The sequence below is a fragment of the Asparagus officinalis genome, chromosome 1 (genome assembly GCF_001876935.1).
Source record: "Asparagus officinalis chromosome 1, Aspof.V1, whole genome shotgun sequence".
NCBI lineage: Eukaryota > Viridiplantae > Streptophyta > Magnoliopsida > Asparagales > Asparagaceae > Asparagus > Asparagus officinalis.
Window position 1 is genome coordinate 129,914,787 of NC_033794.1, and position 20,289 is coordinate 129,935,075.

The 20,289-nt window shown below is 38.9% G+C and overlaps 1 protein-coding gene across 1 annotated transcript; it reads right to left on the reverse strand.

Moving 5' to 3' along the window:
* On the reverse strand, positions 694-19,793 carry LOC109849825. Its single transcript, XM_020419741.1, is given in 14 exon segments — positions 694-1,091; positions 12,189-12,240; positions 13,742-13,894; positions 13,984-14,107; positions 14,191-14,270; positions 14,380-14,445; positions 15,515-15,727; positions 15,984-16,044; positions 17,901-17,986; positions 18,117-18,182; positions 18,269-18,329; positions 19,164-19,324; positions 19,572-19,679; positions 19,682-19,793. Coding segments are annotated over 11 exon segments (1,056 nt in total). The 5' UTR covers positions 19,721-19,793; the 3' UTR covers positions 694-1,091; positions 12,189-12,240; positions 13,742-13,894; positions 13,984-13,992.

The following is a 20,289-nucleotide window of genomic DNA, read 5'->3' on the forward strand; positions in this document are numbered from 1 at the left end:
CACGTCCGTTGTTAGCAAAGGGCTGCACTTTGGTGGCTTTAAACACCATAACAGATCCCATGACATTAGATGAGGCAGAAAGGTGTTAAGTTCTCTTATTTTAGTTTTAATGGCATTCATTTATAACGGTGGAGATGAACTCTATTTTGGCAAAATTTCCTTCCGTGTTTACGTTTTCTTAGTGTGCTTAAGATTACTAAGAAATTTGAAACCTTGGAAGGGGAATAGCCAAGTTACCCAAGAAGATGAATAAAAAAAAGGCCAAGTACGTCGTTTACATTTAATACCATAAAGGGTCACGAGTCACAATCCCACCTTCGACAAAATGCACATTCGACGAAATGATCATGTGCATGCTCAAACGTACACACATAATTTTGTTATTTTTGCAAATTAACAGAGGAGTTGAACCTTCCCTACGAGATCAGTTCTCTTTAGCCCCACATCCTCTAGAGCAAGTGTATATGAAAACAGAAACTTGGATAGTGGGAGATTATAGAGAGGTCTATGCTTTTTCAACCCATGTTATTGGCATAATCTAACATCACCTTCAACAACTGAAAGCTCTTCTAAAATACAAAATATCCACAATTTACCCTAAAATAGAGACTTGCAGCTTTAACAGCATCAAGTCAAAACTGAAATACAATATTCAGTAGAAATCACTTCCGTTCACTTCCGGCTAGAACACAGTTTATAAGTTTCACTGTCATTGAAATATTTCAAAATACAATATATACCATCTATGATGTATGCATATTCTGCAGACCTAGAATAGTAACCAGTTAAATACAGAAAGTGAGCATGCTCCATATACAGCAGAATCTGAGGTTAAACGGTTAATTTACACATAATTAAAGAAGAAATAGACATCAGTAAATTTAAGTAATTACTGGTATACAACAATTTACATTTATTCTAAGGATACTCATAATAGATATACGATTAACAGATACGACAGAAATTTTTAGCAATTACAAATTCACTGTTCCTCTTTGCTTTGGAAAAAAATCAATCCTGGTGATTCCCAAACTCTCACTTCGGATACAGCAGTACGGAATAGCTCTTATTTCAAAGTTAAAGATCAGAATCTGCACAATAAAATTCATATTAGAAATTTACCTGCTATCGCATTGCAGCTCCAAAGATGGGCTTAGACAAACCTTGTATCGAAATATCAATTGCTCATATCGACAATATTTTAAGAAAAAATGTCATAGCTGAAGCAGGGGGAAAAAAATTGAACTCCTACGCTGCTGAGTAATCTGGATAGCACTCGAATCATAAAAGAAATTTTACACGTCATGTATCATAGGATAAAGATCACATCTATGCTGGACTACTCTAAATGGCTGGAAGGATCTATAGCGCGCCAAATAATCATTATTTAAGGGAAATTGTCCAGTTACTGACATTTATCAAAAATCAATGTCTAATTCCTGGCTGCCAGGTTGTTTTGATTTTCTTTTCCGTCTAACGGTGTCAAAGGACCTTGCTACTACACCAAAACTCCAAAGTTGTGGTGAGGGTTGTGAGATATAATTTTATATGTTAATAGGCCCCCTCGGGTTGAGGATCCTTTTATGGGCTGCAACGTGGACTCACAAGGCAGTATCCATTTTCTTTTAAAATTAGACTTAAATTTCAGGCTAATAAGACTCGAACCTGGGTGGCTCTAATACCATACGAAAGGCCTGCAACTGTACCAAAACTCCGAAATTATGGTGAGAATTCAAGGTTATATTTTTATATTCTAACAAGTGAATCTACATTGCCGCTTTCTCCTGAAGCAAACAAGCAACCAATTGGGGAAATTATCTTGCCCCGTCATTTATCAAAAATTAAGTTCTTTGACCGATATGCTTTACCAAACTGAGCTGACTTGATGCGTTATGATTAGGTATATCCTACAGCTTTAAATATTGCTTAAAGATAAATATTGCTTAAAGATCCCGTAAATGGATTTCGTATGTAAGAACTTAATAAAATATTTGCTATATCTGGGGGACATGTCAAGACCTGAAAAATCAAGGATGGATGTTCTTTACCTAGGGCGGTCGGAGTCCTAACATCCCAACCTCACCTTGCCCCCCACCTAGGGCTGTCGGAGCTCCTCTTCGACGGCCATGTGGGCATGGCGGACCCTCCTGGTCCCATACCTAACCACAACCCCTCTTCCTCGAGAGCTCAGCCCCAGCCGAAAAATCCCCAAACTCGTAATCCTTCAAGCTCTCGCCATGGCCCATCCCATCCTCCTCCCCTCCCAAAACCCTTCATCCCTTCTTCAGCCAACCCCTCCGCCCCAGGAGTCGGCGCAGCTCCATCCCACCCCGTCAGGGATTCTAATCCCACCCCTGATGGTGAGAAAATATCATATGCTAACATTGTTGGAGACCCTTCAGGGCCAAGCTTCATCAGAGCCCATACAAAAGAGGTGATCCAGCTGTTAATTTCTCGCCTGAGGAGTTGCAAGCAGCTGAAGATATTTTTAAGGATGCAATTGTCATTAAATTCTCATCAGGTAAGCCTGTCATGGGAGGCATGCCATGCTGCTGTGAATTCTTGGGGACTCAAACAGGAGTTCATTATGGGCCCTTTGGCCTCGAACGATTCTCCTCAGATTCAGAGAACACAGTGATATGCTCGCTGTTTTGGCTCGTGAATCAACTTATATCAAAGGCTTTCCATATAGAGCCTACAGATGGAATCGACTGTATAATGTGGAGGATGCTGCTTTTGCTCCAGTTTGGGTGTCATTTCCTCGCCTCCCCATCCCATTCTATGTCCCCTCCATACTGCGAGGAATTGCCAAAAGCATAGGCAATGTGTTACGTTTCGATCGAGCAACCACTCTTATGACTCGAGCGAGTGCTGCAAAAGTGTGCATTGAAGTCGATTTGAGGAAGAAGCTCCCATCCCATGTGTGGGTGGGAGTTCAGGGCAAGTTTCACCAACCAATAATCTGTGAAAAACTTCCCAAATTTTGCAACTTCTGCAAGACACAAGGATATTCAGTTGAAAAATGCAAGAAAATTCCTATTGACAAGTCAAACCTTGTCAACCATGGGGTATATGAACCTTTGATTCACAATGGGAACTCTACCCCAATGGGAGTTCCTCAAAATACTGATTTTGTAGCTGCTCAAGATGCACCTGAGGACACAGTGGCGGTTTAGCGGTTGGACTCCAATGCTAACCCTCTTACCATTTCCTCAAAAGAGGCCAACGCAAATCCTGATATATTGGTTGAGAATTGCAGTTTCCGTCACAACCAGCATACTCTGATAACTACAAACTCAAGAGAGCATGTAGGCGGGGCTGCTATTAAAGCTCCTCGTGACAACCAGCAAACTCGGATTGATCCTACTAATCCCTCAGGAGCTCAAGAAGACCTGGATGCTCACCAAGGTGCTCGTCAACATGAGGCAACTCCAAGGGTTCATCCTCGCCATCAAGCTCCTCCCCCCAATCATTCTGGAAAAATGAAATGTAATGATCCTAGAGGAATTGTCGTGGATGATATACATGCTTGTATGAATGATTCTACGAATCAGCAGCCCCCAAGTCCCCCACGGCATTGCTGCGTTCAGCTAATGGTGCATGCACGACAAATGTTCGACGTAATGCCGTAGAGAGTTTCCCAACAGCGGATAGTCTCCCTGTGGCTACTGGGCGCACAATCGTTGACAGCTCAGTCCTTCACCATTCTTCGACACACATAGCTGATAATAAGCTCTGTTCAGCTGAAGATAAATAGCGCAATCATAAGAAAGCTAAGGCCATGTCTATAATGCAACACCTAAATGTAGAGGATGATGATCAGTTCTGGACATTGGTCCACAATCAAGCTACAGAGCTGAAAAAGTCAAGGCGCAATGCTAAAACCATCACTACGCAGGATAGCAATGATGAAGCCTCAGAATCGGAGTACACTACACAGAAAAAAGGTAAAGAACCTATGGGAACTAGCTCAACCAACTCATTTGCGGCTCTCCAGGATAGACAAGCTGACAATGATGATTGCTCTGTCACAATTGAGTCATGTGATTCTGATACGGAGGAGGGACACATTGAACCCCTAGACATGGGACATCATTCAGCTGATGAACGATCATGCCCTGTGTACAACAAGCACAGCAAATCTAATAGGTCGAAAATTAACAAACGCCTCCCCAACATTCCTCTCAATGTTAGGTTTCGAGCAAGGAAGGGCCCCTCCCCTTCAACCCCCTGATCATTATGAATACAGTCCACAACAATGTGAATATCATTTTTTGGAACGCTCATGGCGTTGGTAATCCTAATACTTTTGGCTTTTGTAGACAACTTTTTTCAGCACATAGGCCCTCGATGTTTATTATTATAGAGCCTACTGTGAAAGATAAATATATTAGAAAATTTCACTTCTTTTAAAACAAGAACTAGTTATTCAATGAAGATATAGAGGGGAATATTTGGATCCTTTGATGGAATGAAGTATCAGTGTCGCTCCTCCACGAAACCAAGCAATGTAATACAGTCTCAGCAACAATAATGGGGTCTTCTGTCACTATTTCGGCTCTTTATGGGAAATATACTGTTAGGGGTAGAAGGGAATTGTGGGATCATCTCCGACATATCTCTCCTTTCATACAAGGAAATTGGCTTTGGGGAGGAGACTTTAATACCATTAGATACACTGCAGAAAGGATTGGTGGTGCTCAACCTCAACCAAAGGCTATGGAGGAGTTTAATTCCTGTATTGATGATTGCAACATGGTCTCAATTCCATCTTTTGGTGGGCACTTCACCTGGTGCAACAACTTCGAGGGTCCTATGAGAATGTGGTAAGTTCTCAACAGAGTGCTGCAATCTCATGATCTTCTAGCCACGAGCAGAATATCATCTCAACTCTTACTAAGGGAGTTTTCTGATCACTGTCCTATTCTACTTTCCTATAATATGAATGTTTACAAAGGCCCTAAACTTTGGTGATTTCAGTGCATGTGGACCACCCATCCAGAATTCAAAGCTATTGTGCACAAAGTTTGTGCACAATCTTTTGATGACTCTCCATTGATGGACCTTCATCTCAAACTGAAACTGCTCAGGTCTTGGCTCAAGACATGGAATTTTGCATCCTTTGGCAACATATTTCAACGGCTATCTTCCTTTGAAGCTGAAATCAACTATATTGAAGGTAAGCTACAAAGTCAATGGGACACGACTACCTGTGAGACATTGAATAACTTACGTGTGCAGTGGCGACAAGCGTGCATTCAAGAGGAGATATTCTGGAAACAAAAAACTTGACTTAAATGGCTTCAAGAAGGGGATGCCAACTCTAAATTCTGCCATAGCATCACAAAAAGCAAATACACACAAGCGGCTATCTCATCTATAATGGATTCTCAAGGCAACACCATTCAGGGGGAAGAAGCTATTCATATTGCGGCCATTAACTTCATGTCCGAACTCCTATCTACTAAAAATCACTGTGTGGACAGCGAATACATTAAATTGATACCAAAATGCATATCAGAGGAGACGAATATCAGGCTCCTGAGGCCATTTGAAGCGGAGATCAAACTCGCTATCTTCTCGATCCCCCAGGATAGCGTAGCAGGGATGGATGGGTACTCATCGACCTTTTTCATTTATATGTGGGAGTTGGTGGCTCCATCTATATTGGCAGCGGCTAATGAATTCCTACAGGTCAAAGTCCTGCCCAAAGCATACTCCCACTCAGTGATTGTTCACATACCGAAAATCAACCACCCCAAGTCTTTTCAAGACTTCAGGCCAATAAGCCTACGCAACACTGTTTACAAAGTTATAGCAAAGGCCATTTGCAACAGATTAGCCCAAGTTCTCCCTCAGATTATATCACTCAACCAGAGAGCCTTCATTAAAGGCCGATGCATATCCGAAAATATTGCTTTGGCCCAGGAAATCAGTAGAGAGATTGACAAAAAAGGCAAACATCCTAATACCATACTCAACCTGGACATGCTAAAGGCATACGATCGCATGGAATGGGATTTCTTATTGGCGGTGTTGAAATAGTTTGGATTTGCTGAAGACTAGATCCAAGTTATCAAGGCATGCATTTGTTCTAATTCATTCTCGGTGGTGTTTCAAGGCATTTTATAAGGGTATGTCTTACTCCTCTCGAGGCCTCCAACCGAGAGACCCTTTGTCTACAAGCCTCTTTATTCTTGCGGAGGAAATTCTATCCCGAACTTTTGCTTCTCACTTACCAGAATCAGCTCTCTACACGACTACTAATGCTCGGTGTCCATCACACTTACTATTTGCAGATGATATTATTGTGTTTGTTAATGCGTCGAGATCTTCTCTTCGAAAGGTCATGGAAATTCTTATCAAAAGAACTAAGGGCAGAAGTTAAATCACTCCAAAAGCAAATTTTATCTCCAACGCAAAGCCTCTACAACTCGGGTGAGGAGTGTATCTAGGACTTTGCTATTCATGAAAGGCAACTTCCCCATGAAGTACTTAGGTGCTCCAATTGGCCCAGGACAGAAGAAAATGGGTGTGTATCAGCCCCTCATAGATAGGGTATCACAAAGGATTCAAGGGTGGCATTCTAAGCTTCTAAGCTCCGAAGGCAAGTTGATCCTGATTAGACATGTATTATCTAGCATGCCCATTCATATTATTTCCTGCATCTCAGTCCCTAAAGGAGTATACAAAGCTATTGAAGCTCTCTTAGCAAGGTTTCTATGGGGTCGTCGGAATTTGGTGCGAGTAGACATTGGATTGCTTGGGAGAAAATCTGTCGCCCTACATATGAAAGAGGTCTTGGCATTAGGAAATTGGAAGATATCAAAAAAGCCTTTATATTGAAGCAATGTTGGCACCTTTGTGAATCCAATTCTATATGGTCCTCGTTCATGAGCGCGAAATACAAGGCTAACACCGTATCATCAGCTTGGAAGGGCCCTGTGAGAAGTTCGGTTGAATGGAAAAATGTTTTACATATGAAAATTGTATTTTCAAAACGTTGTGCTTGGACTATTGGAGCTAGAAACATGTCCTTTTTTGATGTGATAACTGGAATCGAGCGCTTGGAATCATTAACATACAAGCTGATCACAAAGTTCACCTTAAGGATTTTTGCTCTGTAAGGAGAGTGGAATTTTCAGTCACTCATTCCCCTCATGGGCACGGATTTTGTTCAGTCTTTACATCAATCTGTGCCTCGATTGACGGAAGATGATGACATTAGGCATTGGCTACCTGATCAGGCAGGCTTCTTCTCGGTCAAATCTGCATGGGAATCCATCCGCAACCATTCACCTCCATGTGACATATCTAAACAGATATGGGAGTCATGCCAGTGATGGCGAAGCTGGCCTGCTGGCGCATTATTCATAATTCCCTCCCTGTAGACCAGCTTGTCAAAAAGAGGGGAATCACCTTGGCCTCGAAATGTGTTTGCTGCAGAGCCCCTAACATCGAAAAATTGAATCATCTTTTCATTTCAAGTGATTTAGCCCAAACATTGTGGGTTTACTTCAGTGCCATCTTCACAGTCCCGTACTTTCCCCAACAATCGATTCAATCTAGACTCAGGTGGTGGTTTTTTAAATGCAAAGGGAAATCACATTTCTCGATGGTGGGAAGATTGGCCTGCATAGCTATATGTAGGCAAATATGGAGCTTCCGCAACAATTGCATTTATGGGGGAATGGTGAGGGAATTCTCTCATGCGAGAATGGTTGTCATTAACACTCTTCAACTTGTTGAAGGTATGCTCAAGCCGATGATGAGATCTTGCAAATTTGGCATCGTCTCCCTCCAGATGATTGGTATCTCCCCGCGCTACCCAGCTGCTAAAATCCCTTCTGTGTTCCTGGCAACCACCCTCAATTGGGCGCTACGCCCTCAATGTTGACGGCTCATGCCGAGACAAGCATCTAGCAGTGGGTGGGATTATCAGAGACCATAGAAGAGAATTTGTGTGTGCATTTGCTGGTCCAGCGGGTCAAGGCCCTAGCCTACAAGGCAAAATCGTCGCCCTCCACACTGGTGTGGAGATGGTATCTTCCTTGGGTATCCAAGTCAATGCCTACTCTGATTCCAAAAATCTAGTTCAACTTATTGGGAGAAAATCCCCATTCTGGCACCTTCACAAGACTTGGAAGGAGATGCATTCCTATTTGAGGGATGCTGATTTACAGGTTACTCATTGCTATTGAGAAGCTAACCAAGTAGCGGATTTACTGTCGAAGATGGGTCACAACTTTCAGGAAATTAAGTTTTTCTTGCATGATACTGAGCTTCCCGTTCAGGCACGCTACCTCTTATGGCTCGACAAGATGGGCTTTAAGTTTAGGAGAGGCCGATGAATTGGACTTTGGTCGAGAGACTTTCTTTTGTAGACTGGAGTGTAACTTTAATATTTCTTGTATTTTGGGTATTCGGGGAACTTGTCCCGCATATCATCTTTTGTAATCATCCATTTCATTTATGATGCGATGCCAGTGGTTGGCCCCTCCATAATTGGAGGCTTTTGATTAAAAAAAAAGGATGGTTGTTCTGTTCTCAAAGATGTTTCATCAGAAAATTAGAAAAAAGAAGAGTATTTAAAATGTCTATTGATTTAGAAGCATATGACACGACGATAACTAGGGAATAGATGTAGGACAGACTAGACTATTAACAAGAAGCAATGAGATATATTGCATGTGTTAGGACTCATGTTTATGAGCCTACTATCTAATCTTGTTTTGATGATTTAACAAACAATTTATAACTGTGTGTTTCCAGTGTTTTGTGTTTATTATATATCCAGGTCGATGATATCTGAAATGAAGCCTATACAAATCAAGTCAAAGATTCAAGAACAAGCTTCATATGCTACTACTTGGGTATAATAGTTTAGGATTTATATATTGTGTGTTGATACTTCAAGCTCAATATTATGCACACACGCATTCCTTGGTTTTAACACAATTTGGGTATTTTATGAAAATATTATGTTATTGGTTTATGAACTAAATAATCCTTGTATACATCTTATATTAAGTCTATAAATCAATTTAAAAAGAGTTCATAACCTGGTTTAAGCCAAAAGTCAAAAATCAAATGTTTTAAATATACATGTATTTGTAAGTTTTAGCAAAACGAAGAGTCTTTACAAACGGGAAATGATATTTTTAAAAAAAAATTTGCAACATGTTTATAAACATTTCCCCAAATTTTATATTTTTTTTGGAATTTATTTGATATTTTTAAAGAGGGTTCAAAGTTCATATTCACTGTTCAAAAAACACATGTGCACCTTATCAGTCGACTGATCCTTGTTATCAGTCGACCGATGAAACGCGCTGGAAAGAGCAGAAGTATCTGCTCAGTCGACTGATGCAGGTTATCAGTCGACTGATGAGTTCATCAGTCGACCGATGAGTTCATCAGTCGACCGATGAGTTCATCAGTCGACCGATAGCATATGAGCGGCCTGTAACGATCAGCTCATCAGTCGACTGATGAACAGTATCAGTCGACTGATGGTACTGTAACGGCTAGTTTTTTAGCTCGCGTGATTTTCGAATTTTTTATCTTTTTGCTTGGATTTTCTTGTTTTTTGGGATTTGTTTCATGAACCTATATATATCTCATTCCCTCTAACTTCTGCATATATCAAGAAAATTTTAAAACAAGTTTACAAGGGTTTAAGTTTGTTTAAGTGTGGTTTTTACAAGTGTTTTGTGAAGAAGCTTTCACAAGAGGAAGAAGAGATCGATTCTACTGTATTTAAGCTTCAATTTCATTCATCTCTCTTTCTTATTTTCAGAGAAGATTTCTCTAAACTCAATTTCTAGCTTTATATATTTATTTGTTGTTTATTCATTTTATTAAGCTAGAATTTATATTGAGTTTATATCCGATAGTGCTCATTGATCATACACACCACCTATTGAGCTTTTAGTATTTCATACACTATATAATTGGGTTGTGGTGAGTGATACATTGAGTGTGAACTTAATTGAGTTCTCATCTTGTTAGAGAACAAAAGAATTTGTATTTGAGCTTATTTGTTGAGTGAACACATTATAATACATAAGTACACCGAGAGGAGTGTGTGGTGAGAGACAGGGTCGATTCCTAAAGGAGTGGCGTCGGTAGTAAAACCTAGGGAGATGTAGTAAATCCGAACACTTGAGGAAGTCGACACGGGTCAGGCCAACACTTAGAGGGTGTATCGGTTGATTACAAGCGTGAGTGTTGTAAACGTTTATCGATAAGCGTTGAAAACCGATTGTGAACGTTTTCGATGAACGTTGAAAACCGGTTGGGATAGTAGAGATTCTCCTCGAGAGTGGGGAGCGAAGACGTAGCTCGAGGGTGAACGAACTCCGTGATCATATTGTGTGTTTGCGATTGTCATTTGCGCACTATCTCATTTGCATCTTGTGTTCATGTTTATTTCGCCCTTGTTTTTAATTACATATACTTGTTCATAATTTGTTAAATATCATACTTGCTAAGATATAATTGTTAATAAGTTTTAAATTGGCATTAAATTGGATTAGATTAGCATATACCATATTCTTCAATCCCCCCCAGGGTAATTTCAGCATGAATATGTACCAATATCTAATACTTGACACTTGATGCCGGGTCAGGTGAGATGATGATAGGCAGCCCACAAAAAGATGGGTCTGCTGAGGCATTTATTGCAGGCAACCCAGTCCAAAGTGATGGATTCATTAGCGAAGGTCAAATGAGATTTGGCCTAACTGATCATCCGGTCCCAGTTAGCCTAGCTCATTAATCCTGATATTTTCTCATCCAAGTAGAACCCTCTTGCTCCTAAACCCGACCCGAACTCCAAAACCAACACCCCCCTCCCCCCCTATATGGTTGGGAGGGGCCGACTTTCTCTCTCCTCTCCTCTCCCTCAACTGCTCCTCGTCTTTTCAACCCCCTTCTTCGCCCCCTCTCTCCCTAAATTTCTTCTGTATTTATCTTTTGTTTCAGTTGATGGATGTAATGATGGAGATTTTCGTGTTGTGAGTAGTTAAGAAGGGAAAACTAATTAATGAACTCAAATGAGGCCTAATTGTTGTTTTATGGCCTTCATCTGCAACCTTGTGCCAAGTTCTTGTTATTTCTGTTTTGGTCCTGATTGTCAGGGCATAGACCCACATTTTCGTTGTTGTTTTGGTGCTGGATCTGTAGCTATTTGGGGCTCTGTGTACAAGGAACAAACAATTTCCTCAAGGTGAAATGGAACAAGGAACTACAATAACACTTCGTAGATACTTGCTTGATACTTTATATGATTCAAGAAGCAGTGAAGCAATAGTGCAATAGGGTAAATTTTACAAAACCCCTTCACCGTTGGGAGTTTTGCACTTAATCCACAAGTCCCTGTGAACATTAAAAGTTCCATTAAACACTCCTAAAGTTTTCCCACTTAACCCCCAAAAATAACATTGTCATCTCTGACGTGGCACACGCCAAGCATGAGACAAAATAATGAAAATGCCCCTCAAGCAAAAAAAAACCCTGAATATCCTTTTTAGTTTGTTTTGTCAATAAACCCGTCATACTTTCCACTTTTTCAAATAATACCCTAAATTCTCCGAACACTAGCCCCCAGTGATCCCCCGTCGCTGGAACATGCTGCTCCAAACAATTCATCAGATATAGTAGATGCATGGGCAAGAAAGTATAACCACCTATTATATCCTATCACTTTAAACAAACACCATCCATCTCAGCTTCGAAAGAATGATTCATAATTTTGAGAAGTCTAGCATTTAAATCGTATCGGAGATCATACTGTAAGTAACCGTACATACATTTCTACCTATATTTACATCTTTTTTTGTCAAAAGAAAGAGTGATAGGTCGAAATTTCAATTATACATATTGCGAGAACACTCAAGAAATTAAGCATAAACCAACAAAATTTCATGATAAATCATACTTAATTAACGTCAAACTCTAGTCAAAGTGATTAACTAGATCAAATGCTCTACTAATCTAAAATAACTTCAAAAAAACTGTTCACATAAAGCTAATATCGACTGTAAAATACAGCTAGTCCAGTCAACAAGCATTTTGTTTGGTTAATTTGGTTGCAGTTAAGCTGATGTTTAGAAATATACAAACGTTGCACCAATCCCTACAGTTGGAAAAAGTTAAAAGTTGCATGTGAAAAGAAAAGGCTCTACCTTGTAAAGTCAGTCTAAAGAAACTCCATCTCTATGTTACGCCTCTTCATCTCTGTAGCAAAAAGTTTTAATTTATGTCATACATAAACCATATTTCTACTACATAGAATTGAAGAAGAGAATGAAAGATAATTTATACTACAATACTCAATCACTATGAAGGTACAGTGCGCAACTGGTTTGGAGAAGAACATGTAATTCCTCCATGATATTAGTTTCAAGAAATTTAGAGATGGGAGTAATTCAAACCAGTGTTTAAAAAAACCTGTTATATAACCCATTATAACCTGTTTTGAAACTTAACGGTGCCCTTTTGTTACGTAACACACCCATTTAACCCTGAAAATGTTTAACCTAGAAAAAAACACGTTATATCGCGTTAAATGTGCATTATATTATATAGCCAGTTAACATGGGTTTTTTAGGTAAGATTTCATCTCTGATTAGGATGCATTGATGCATCTCCACCGTCTAAATCATTTAAACTCTACCCCTTTTAGTTACGACCACCCTATTCTCTTCATGTGAATATGCGATTTCTTCGCCTCCTCCAACCCATACCCTAGCTCTTTGCCTCCTTTGAAACTCCTCCGGCTATTAGCAGCTTCTGCAACTCTGGTGAGGTAAATTTTTATTTTTCAGTTACGTATCAGGCATCACGATTTATATCCTTCAAATAGATAGTGATTATGAATTTACCTTTCAAATTTCAATCTTTTATATTGCCAATCTACCATAAATCATATCAAACTTGTTGCTCCATTACTTTGCCCTTCAACATCGTTTTCCAAGATCTGTCACGGAATTATAATAGCGAGATTAATTAGTAGGTTAATTGTGTTGGTTAGATAATGACTTTCAGTTATTATTTGATTTTAATTAGGTTTTAGTTTTGAGTTTTCAGTTAATATCAGAGTTTGTGAAATTAAATTTGCATGTAATCTCTATATATGCAAAATATTTTACTGTTGTTACATAATCATGTTTAGTTTAGTTGATGTAGTGAACTTGACAAGGAATTAAAATATTTTTCTGAAGTCAAGAACTCGAGATTTGAAAGTGTTTAGACTTATTTTTATTGCCTTAAACTTGACGACATTAACATAGTTGATCATTTGATTATGCTTTTTGGAATCGTTGTTGGTCATATATGACTAACTTTTGTTAAGAAATTGTGATACTATATCTTTATATTTGATAATTGTGATGTTATGTTTGAAAATTTTCATGATTCTAAGTATTAAAGTTATAATAAATTGTTAGTATCTATAAAATATCTAAATAATTAATAAACAATCTAACCTACATTATGTGTTACATTATTTCACGGTTTTTTCCTTAACCCTTAACAGGAGGACAAGCGTTTACACAACCCATTTTCGTTATTAACATTCATTCAAACTACCTTGCCTAAATTACACATGGTGTCAGATCACACATTGCCAAAGAACAGCAAGTTCTGCTAAATCACTTATTTTGATAACGCAAATATCAATTCCATAACAGTGCTCAATTAAGAGATGTAATAGCTAAAGTAGAATTGCAAGACTTACATTGAGCCTGGCAAAAGAGTCAGAGCAAGCTTAACAAAGCAAGCCATAGCCAAAGACCAGTCCGAAGAGTATGAAATACAACTTAGAAACAAAACTGAATTAAACAAGTCTTTCGAGTTTAAGCTAGAAAGAGGAATATCATTCGAAAGGTTCCTGCAGCCAAAACAAATAACCCAGTGAAAAGTGTAGAGAAAGAAAGATGGCAAAGAAGATGGAAAACTCTGAAAACACATTAGTGTCACCTTTCAAGACTATTTATAGCCGATTTCTTTCATCAAATGACGATAGCTTCTGCCACGTATGATTCTTTGCCATAAATATGGTATGGAATCATAGAAACCCATCTGCATCCTTTCCTGAACAAGCCTGAAATCCAATCATAAAGAATAGGCGATGAATCTTTAAAGATCATTCAAATAATAGATGGCAAGTTAGTTCAAGAAGCTCACCATCTGGTAAGACACCTCTGAATCCCTCGGGTGATTGGACGAATGAAAGATGGATCTCTCTGAACATATAATAACCCAACCTAAAAAAGAGAGATGCAGGTTTAAACTTACTAGGCATTGATAACAGTATTACTGCAAGCTAATCAGACCAAAAAATCCAAATCAATTCGAAAGGATACTTCTGTGTACCTCCATCATGGCAACTGCTGAAGGATCATCCAGTATTTCAAGGCTATAATCAGCAAGATAATTCATCTGGCAAATTAGACAAGTGCCGCAACATAAAGTACACTTTTTGAAGACAGAGACTTGACAATAATTTGATGAAGTGCTTAAAAATAATGATGTAAAGTTTTTAGCGGAAAGAAAAATGATTGCGCTAAATATGAAGAGGCTTTATTAAAACTAATACACCAGCAAAGTCTAAACCCAAGAGAACCTACCATTCCCAAGTGACAAAATTACTAAAATATCTAGCTACAAGCTTCTTTACCCCCTTGCCTAACCAGAAAATCTTCCTGAATTTGCTTTAATAATCTTCATTCTCTGGAATGGAAACACCTATCATCTAAGTATATTGTTGGCTAAAAGGACCCACTTGAGACCTAGTGACTTCCAAGAAAAAGGATGCCAAAAACTTCCTGCTCCTCAAAAATTCTAGTGTTTTGACAAGCCACCCAATCGTAACATGATAAGGCATATATATTAGTCCACTCAAACTGAACCAGTCACCCCGTTTTTTTCACTTTGTTCTGAGATGTAAGATGTAACTGTGTCAGGATCATCATGCAAGAAGTCAAATTGGTAAGGGATTATCTGGCAAAACAGGCAGTTATTTCCAGAATACATTCAGTACAAACAGTAACAAGCAAGGGTGTCTCCAAGGGACATAGCTTTAGCACATATCTAGTTCATAAGTATGATTTTAAAGGATAGTTTGGGTATCTAGTTCAAATATGAGTGTTTTTTCAATTAGTAATCTACTTGATAAAAGAAAACATAACAATGATATAAGCATTTTAATTCTCATAACTTGTGCATGAAAAACAACATCGATCTCATATAGATTATTAATTTAATATGTATGTATCTAGCCGTGTTCCCGCATCCTAACTTTAACTATTTTGCTGCATCCTATATCCACACCCATGTCCGTGTCCCTAGCCACACCCGTATCCAGGCAACATAGCCATGGAGACTCTTATAGCATTTTCAAGAAATTCAAATAAGATCAACATGTTAAAGAAAAACCAAGATATACTTCATCAGAACATAACTATTTTCTAGAAATTTAGCACAGGTGGAAAATAATGAAAAATATTACCCCGAATTCAGTATTGACAAAAGATTGGACAAAATCCATCAGCTGGATCTTTGCCCATTTGAAGGTTGCAGAAGGATCATCCTTGCTAGGAGGATGTCTCCAAGGGGCACCATACTGCAACCGACTTTCTGGAATTTTTCCATTATGCACATCAGCAGCGAACTTCTGAAGGATGGCTAGCGCAGACTCAATGGCAGGGTTCACCACAGTTACCTAGTAAGTGAACAATAAAAACAGACAAGGATAACAAATAGTAAGAATAAATTCAAATATACATGATAGGCACAGATTCAATTCCAAAAAAGATAACAACATGTTTGTATCTCATGTCAACTAGAAACCTGGAAACTTCCAGATAAAGCATATAAATCATTACTTAGTAGTAATCTAGTCAAAGCTTGAAAAAAAAAATGAGAGCTAATTGACTAGTTACAGCAATAACAAACAAAAAAAAGGAATGAACACTCACTTGCAAATATGCCAAGTAGGCATCAACTATGTCCTCAAAGCTACTCCTGTCCTGCAGCATTCTGTAAATTAAAAAGAAACATGAAAAATTAATAGGAACTGAAAAATCAATTGAAAAGTCATTATCATTTGACAGAAAATTACAATTTCATTTTCATAATCTTCCAGTTCGGCTTGTATAGGTTTAAATGAATTCCCCGATTTTATCAACTCATTAATACATGCAGGAAAAAAAATCTAACAAAAAAAATCTAGCAAACATAAAAAAAGAGAGAATAAGCTAAGTGGAAGTGTAAGCTAAGTACTTTCTAATCATAATCCTTTGAAGGATAAAATAAAACGTATTTGCTTCCTTGGTTCCTTGCCATCCTTTGAGCATAATAATAAGCTACGGTTGCACAGAAAAAAAAATTCTACACCGTTGTAGATCTCCAACATCTATGAAAGGATCACACTTCTAAATCTACATTGTTATCTATTAGCTCAAGTTGCCAAAAGATCAAGTTATCTCTGACTTCATTCATCTCCAATACATTAAAAACTGGCCTTATCCCTTCAATACTGCATGACCCATTCCATTATTCATGGAATTTTAACATGATCTGATATACTCTTGTTATGAAAAGTTAAAGCTTAGGTTTAAGCATGAGCCTTCATGTGAAGCATAAGCATTTACTACTCTATGGCATCTCTTGGGATCCAAAAGGCAGGCTGAAAAGTCAAATTTAATTGCGCTGTTAAGGCAATATGCCTAAGACACAGCATATCTGCATGGATGCAATTTCACACGAAATGGTAGCACTAAGCAATCACGTTTACCTTAAAAATCAGCAGCAAACAAATAAGTCCCTTCTTGGAGAGAGAAAGAACATAACTAGAATATTGGGGCATTCGACTCTTAATTTGGGGGCAGATGGCTCTTACTTGCAGCTTTATTTTCGTTTTCATCATTATCATAGTTACCAATACAGGACACCAGATATGAAACATGACATGAGCACTGGATGCACAATTTGGAAAAAACATAAGTCATGATTACCTATATATTCATGTGTGTGCGTGCATGTGTATCTATAGTATACTTGATTTTGTATATGCTACAATCAAAGTTACCAATAAATTTTTCGAACTTATTTAGAGATTTATAAACGATATAGAATATAAGTTTCATACAGAAAGGATATTTAGTGTGTAACTCTTTTTAAATCTACTATTATTTAATATCACATGTGTTTTTATACAAGTTAAATAGTCATCAGAAAAGTGTTGAAAGAGTAGTGAAACTAGTTCACTTAGTTTTTGGAATATGGCATGCTGTCAGTCCAAAAACAATTTTCCAGACACAAGTGTCCCAGTAGTAGCTATCTATTTTGCTAGTATTTTAGCCTGGCATTTAACAAATATGGCCGTGTTTGGGTAGGGGCAAAGCTGCCTTAGTACATAACAGTGATGCTGCAGGGAAATATGACACACTATGCTATATAATGAGATAAAAAGCATTTTAGAGCCCCCACTGGCCACAACCATCTAAATATGCCAGTTATGTGTAACTGAATGAGATAAGCAGGTGTGCACTAGTTACCAGCTTGATGATGACGAGGTGGCTACTACTTCTACATGTAAGGTCTAAGTTAAAATGCTAGTTAAGTAGGGGGTAAAACAGATGACGAAAATAATATAGAAAACAAACAATCAAGTTATCAAGCTTCGAGTATTTGGTCAAATTACTACTTCGTAGCCATAGTTTTTGTTATAAGACTACTTCTCATGTGGGCACAAGTAGTTTCCTAACTCAAGCTTGTAAGATATAAATAGAAAGTACAAGGTTGTGAAGTAAAAGAAACAACACAAACTATTATAAAATGTATATAACTATATGTACATCTATCAGAGCAGAGAGAGAAAGTAAGTGCCTTACTCTGGATAATTACTGCTTTGCTTTAGGGCATACAGCTCGGACAGATGTCGTGGGTTTGTGCCAAGAACCTCATCAATAACTTTCCACTACAACTTCAACAAATATTAAATTATAATTATAGCTTGGAAGCTTTCACTCAAAAAACAAAAAAATCCCAATAGAAACCGATGTAGAAGAACAATTATTTATTCTGAAAGGGTCAAATGTACACATCACCTCAGTTTCACTGAAATACTCGGTGACCATATGGAGCTTAGCTTCCTGAACGGTCCAGCCAAATGTCTTTGAAAGTCCAAAAAAGAAAGTTAGTGACTTGGAGCTCAAATCACGCTTGCTAAGAATAGTAGCTGAGAATTACACGAACATACCTCGCGTGAAAGGAAAACATGTGGGAATCCAAAATCAACAAACGCTTGATAAGAATAGTAGCTGAAATTTTGAGGTAAGGGAATTAAAAGCAAAGCTCCAAGAGGTAATAAAAAATGATGCATAATGTTTTTCATAAAATGAAGAGAAAATATTCCACATTGAATCGAAGCATTCTCGAAACAGATGCCACAACAATAAGTTAAACAATAACACAACAATGTGATGATAAGTTTCTATGTAGAAAAATCAATTTTTGGAACTCCTTGTACAAAATTATTGCAAATTCACATAAATCTCCACTGTGAAATCAAGGAAAAAATATATGAGGCATATGCATATCTTCACACATTAAATCTAGAGACTACACCATCATGAGAAACTGAGTGGTCCAAATATTTTATATATGCTCAAACTACAAAATTGGGTTCCACTGTAAAGATTCTATTATCTCATTAGGCCATTATAAGTGTTAATTTAGTCACAAAGGCATAAAAAGGTGGCTGTGATGTGATGATTGCCCTCAATACTTCCAAAAGAGACCGTTACCAACACAGAAAAGCATTTATTTGTCCATTTGTCTGTCCATAATGGCTTCTGGCAGCAGTGAAATGCCTTACATGGTTGAGATAAGAAGAATTTATATCGATAAAATTGATTAAAATATGATCGGTATTGACAACTTCAAATAAATGCAGGATTCAGACCACGATGATCACACCTTTCAATGTAAACAATTAGAACATGACATGAATAGCTTCATCCAAGATCTATGAGTATCACAAACAATTAGGTGGAATATGTTCCACATATGTCTTTTTAGGTTAACTCAGGATCAAGTTCAAATATTCATTGCCATTTGTCTCCAAGCATTAGATGGACAGTGTCATGACTTACCCATCTGAGGTTGAGAGAATGACAGGCAAGCACCTTTCATTCACTCCAAGCGCTATCAATCTCCAAATGAAACTGTCATGGTACATCGCAGCGGGCACCATTGAATCGTCTGTTGTGGTTGCCTTTCGCAGAATATCGATATTGTTTATAACCAACTTTGGCTGCACATGTTACAGATCCTAAGTCATATCCATTTCAGTACAGAAAGGAAAAGACAGGAACAACAAAACCACAAAAAATTTAAAAGATCAACTTTTAGTATGAATCAAAGTTTACGGTTTTCCGTCAAATTAGCTTCACCATCCAACTACAACAGAAAGTCAGGAAGAATATTACATAAAAGTTCTAATGAAAAATTCAATCTTTATTCTGAAGTAGGGTTTAGGGTTTTAGGGGTTCCCCCTCTACCTGAAAGAAATCGACCTCTGCGGCCCCCGACAACAACTTGACAAGCAAAACCAGGGCCGAATCTTGTAGCGAATCATCCAAAGCGAACCTCGAGAAACCTCCCGCTTCGCATTCATCATCCTCAGCGCCTCCTTCCTCCACTCCCGCATCGTCTCAAAAACCTCCTTTCGCAACGCCCGAGCGCCGCCTCCGCCTCCTTCACAAACGCACTCCTCCACCGCGCACTCCCGCCAATCGTTCTTCTCCCACAGCACCTCCACCAGCGCCGATCCGTACCGATCCGATCCGATCGAAGACTGCCCTGTTTGCCATAGCTTCGAATCGGACGCCGTCGCGGCCTGCGCAGCGGCGGAGGGGGGCAGGAGCATTACGTGAGCTCTTGGCGAGGCCTTAAAGACCATCGCGGATGAGATGGCGCCCATCTCGATCGCGGACCGAGCTAGGGTTTCGACGGAGGCCCTCGAGGAGAGATCTCATATCCAGAAGCGGCGACGGAGGGTCCAAGGTCCACGAGGGAGAGGGGTTGAGGTCGACGAAGGCGGTGAAGTGGGGCCCGCGGTTCCATTCGGGGAGGAGACCTGCGATGGTACAGAGAGTTAGGGTTAGGGTTTTAGAGAGAGAGAGAGAGAGAGGATCAGGGTTAGGGCTTCGGGGGTGCATTTATTACGGGAGCGGAGGAGGGAGGATTTGCCGGAGCCGCGGGGGCCGTGGAGGAGGA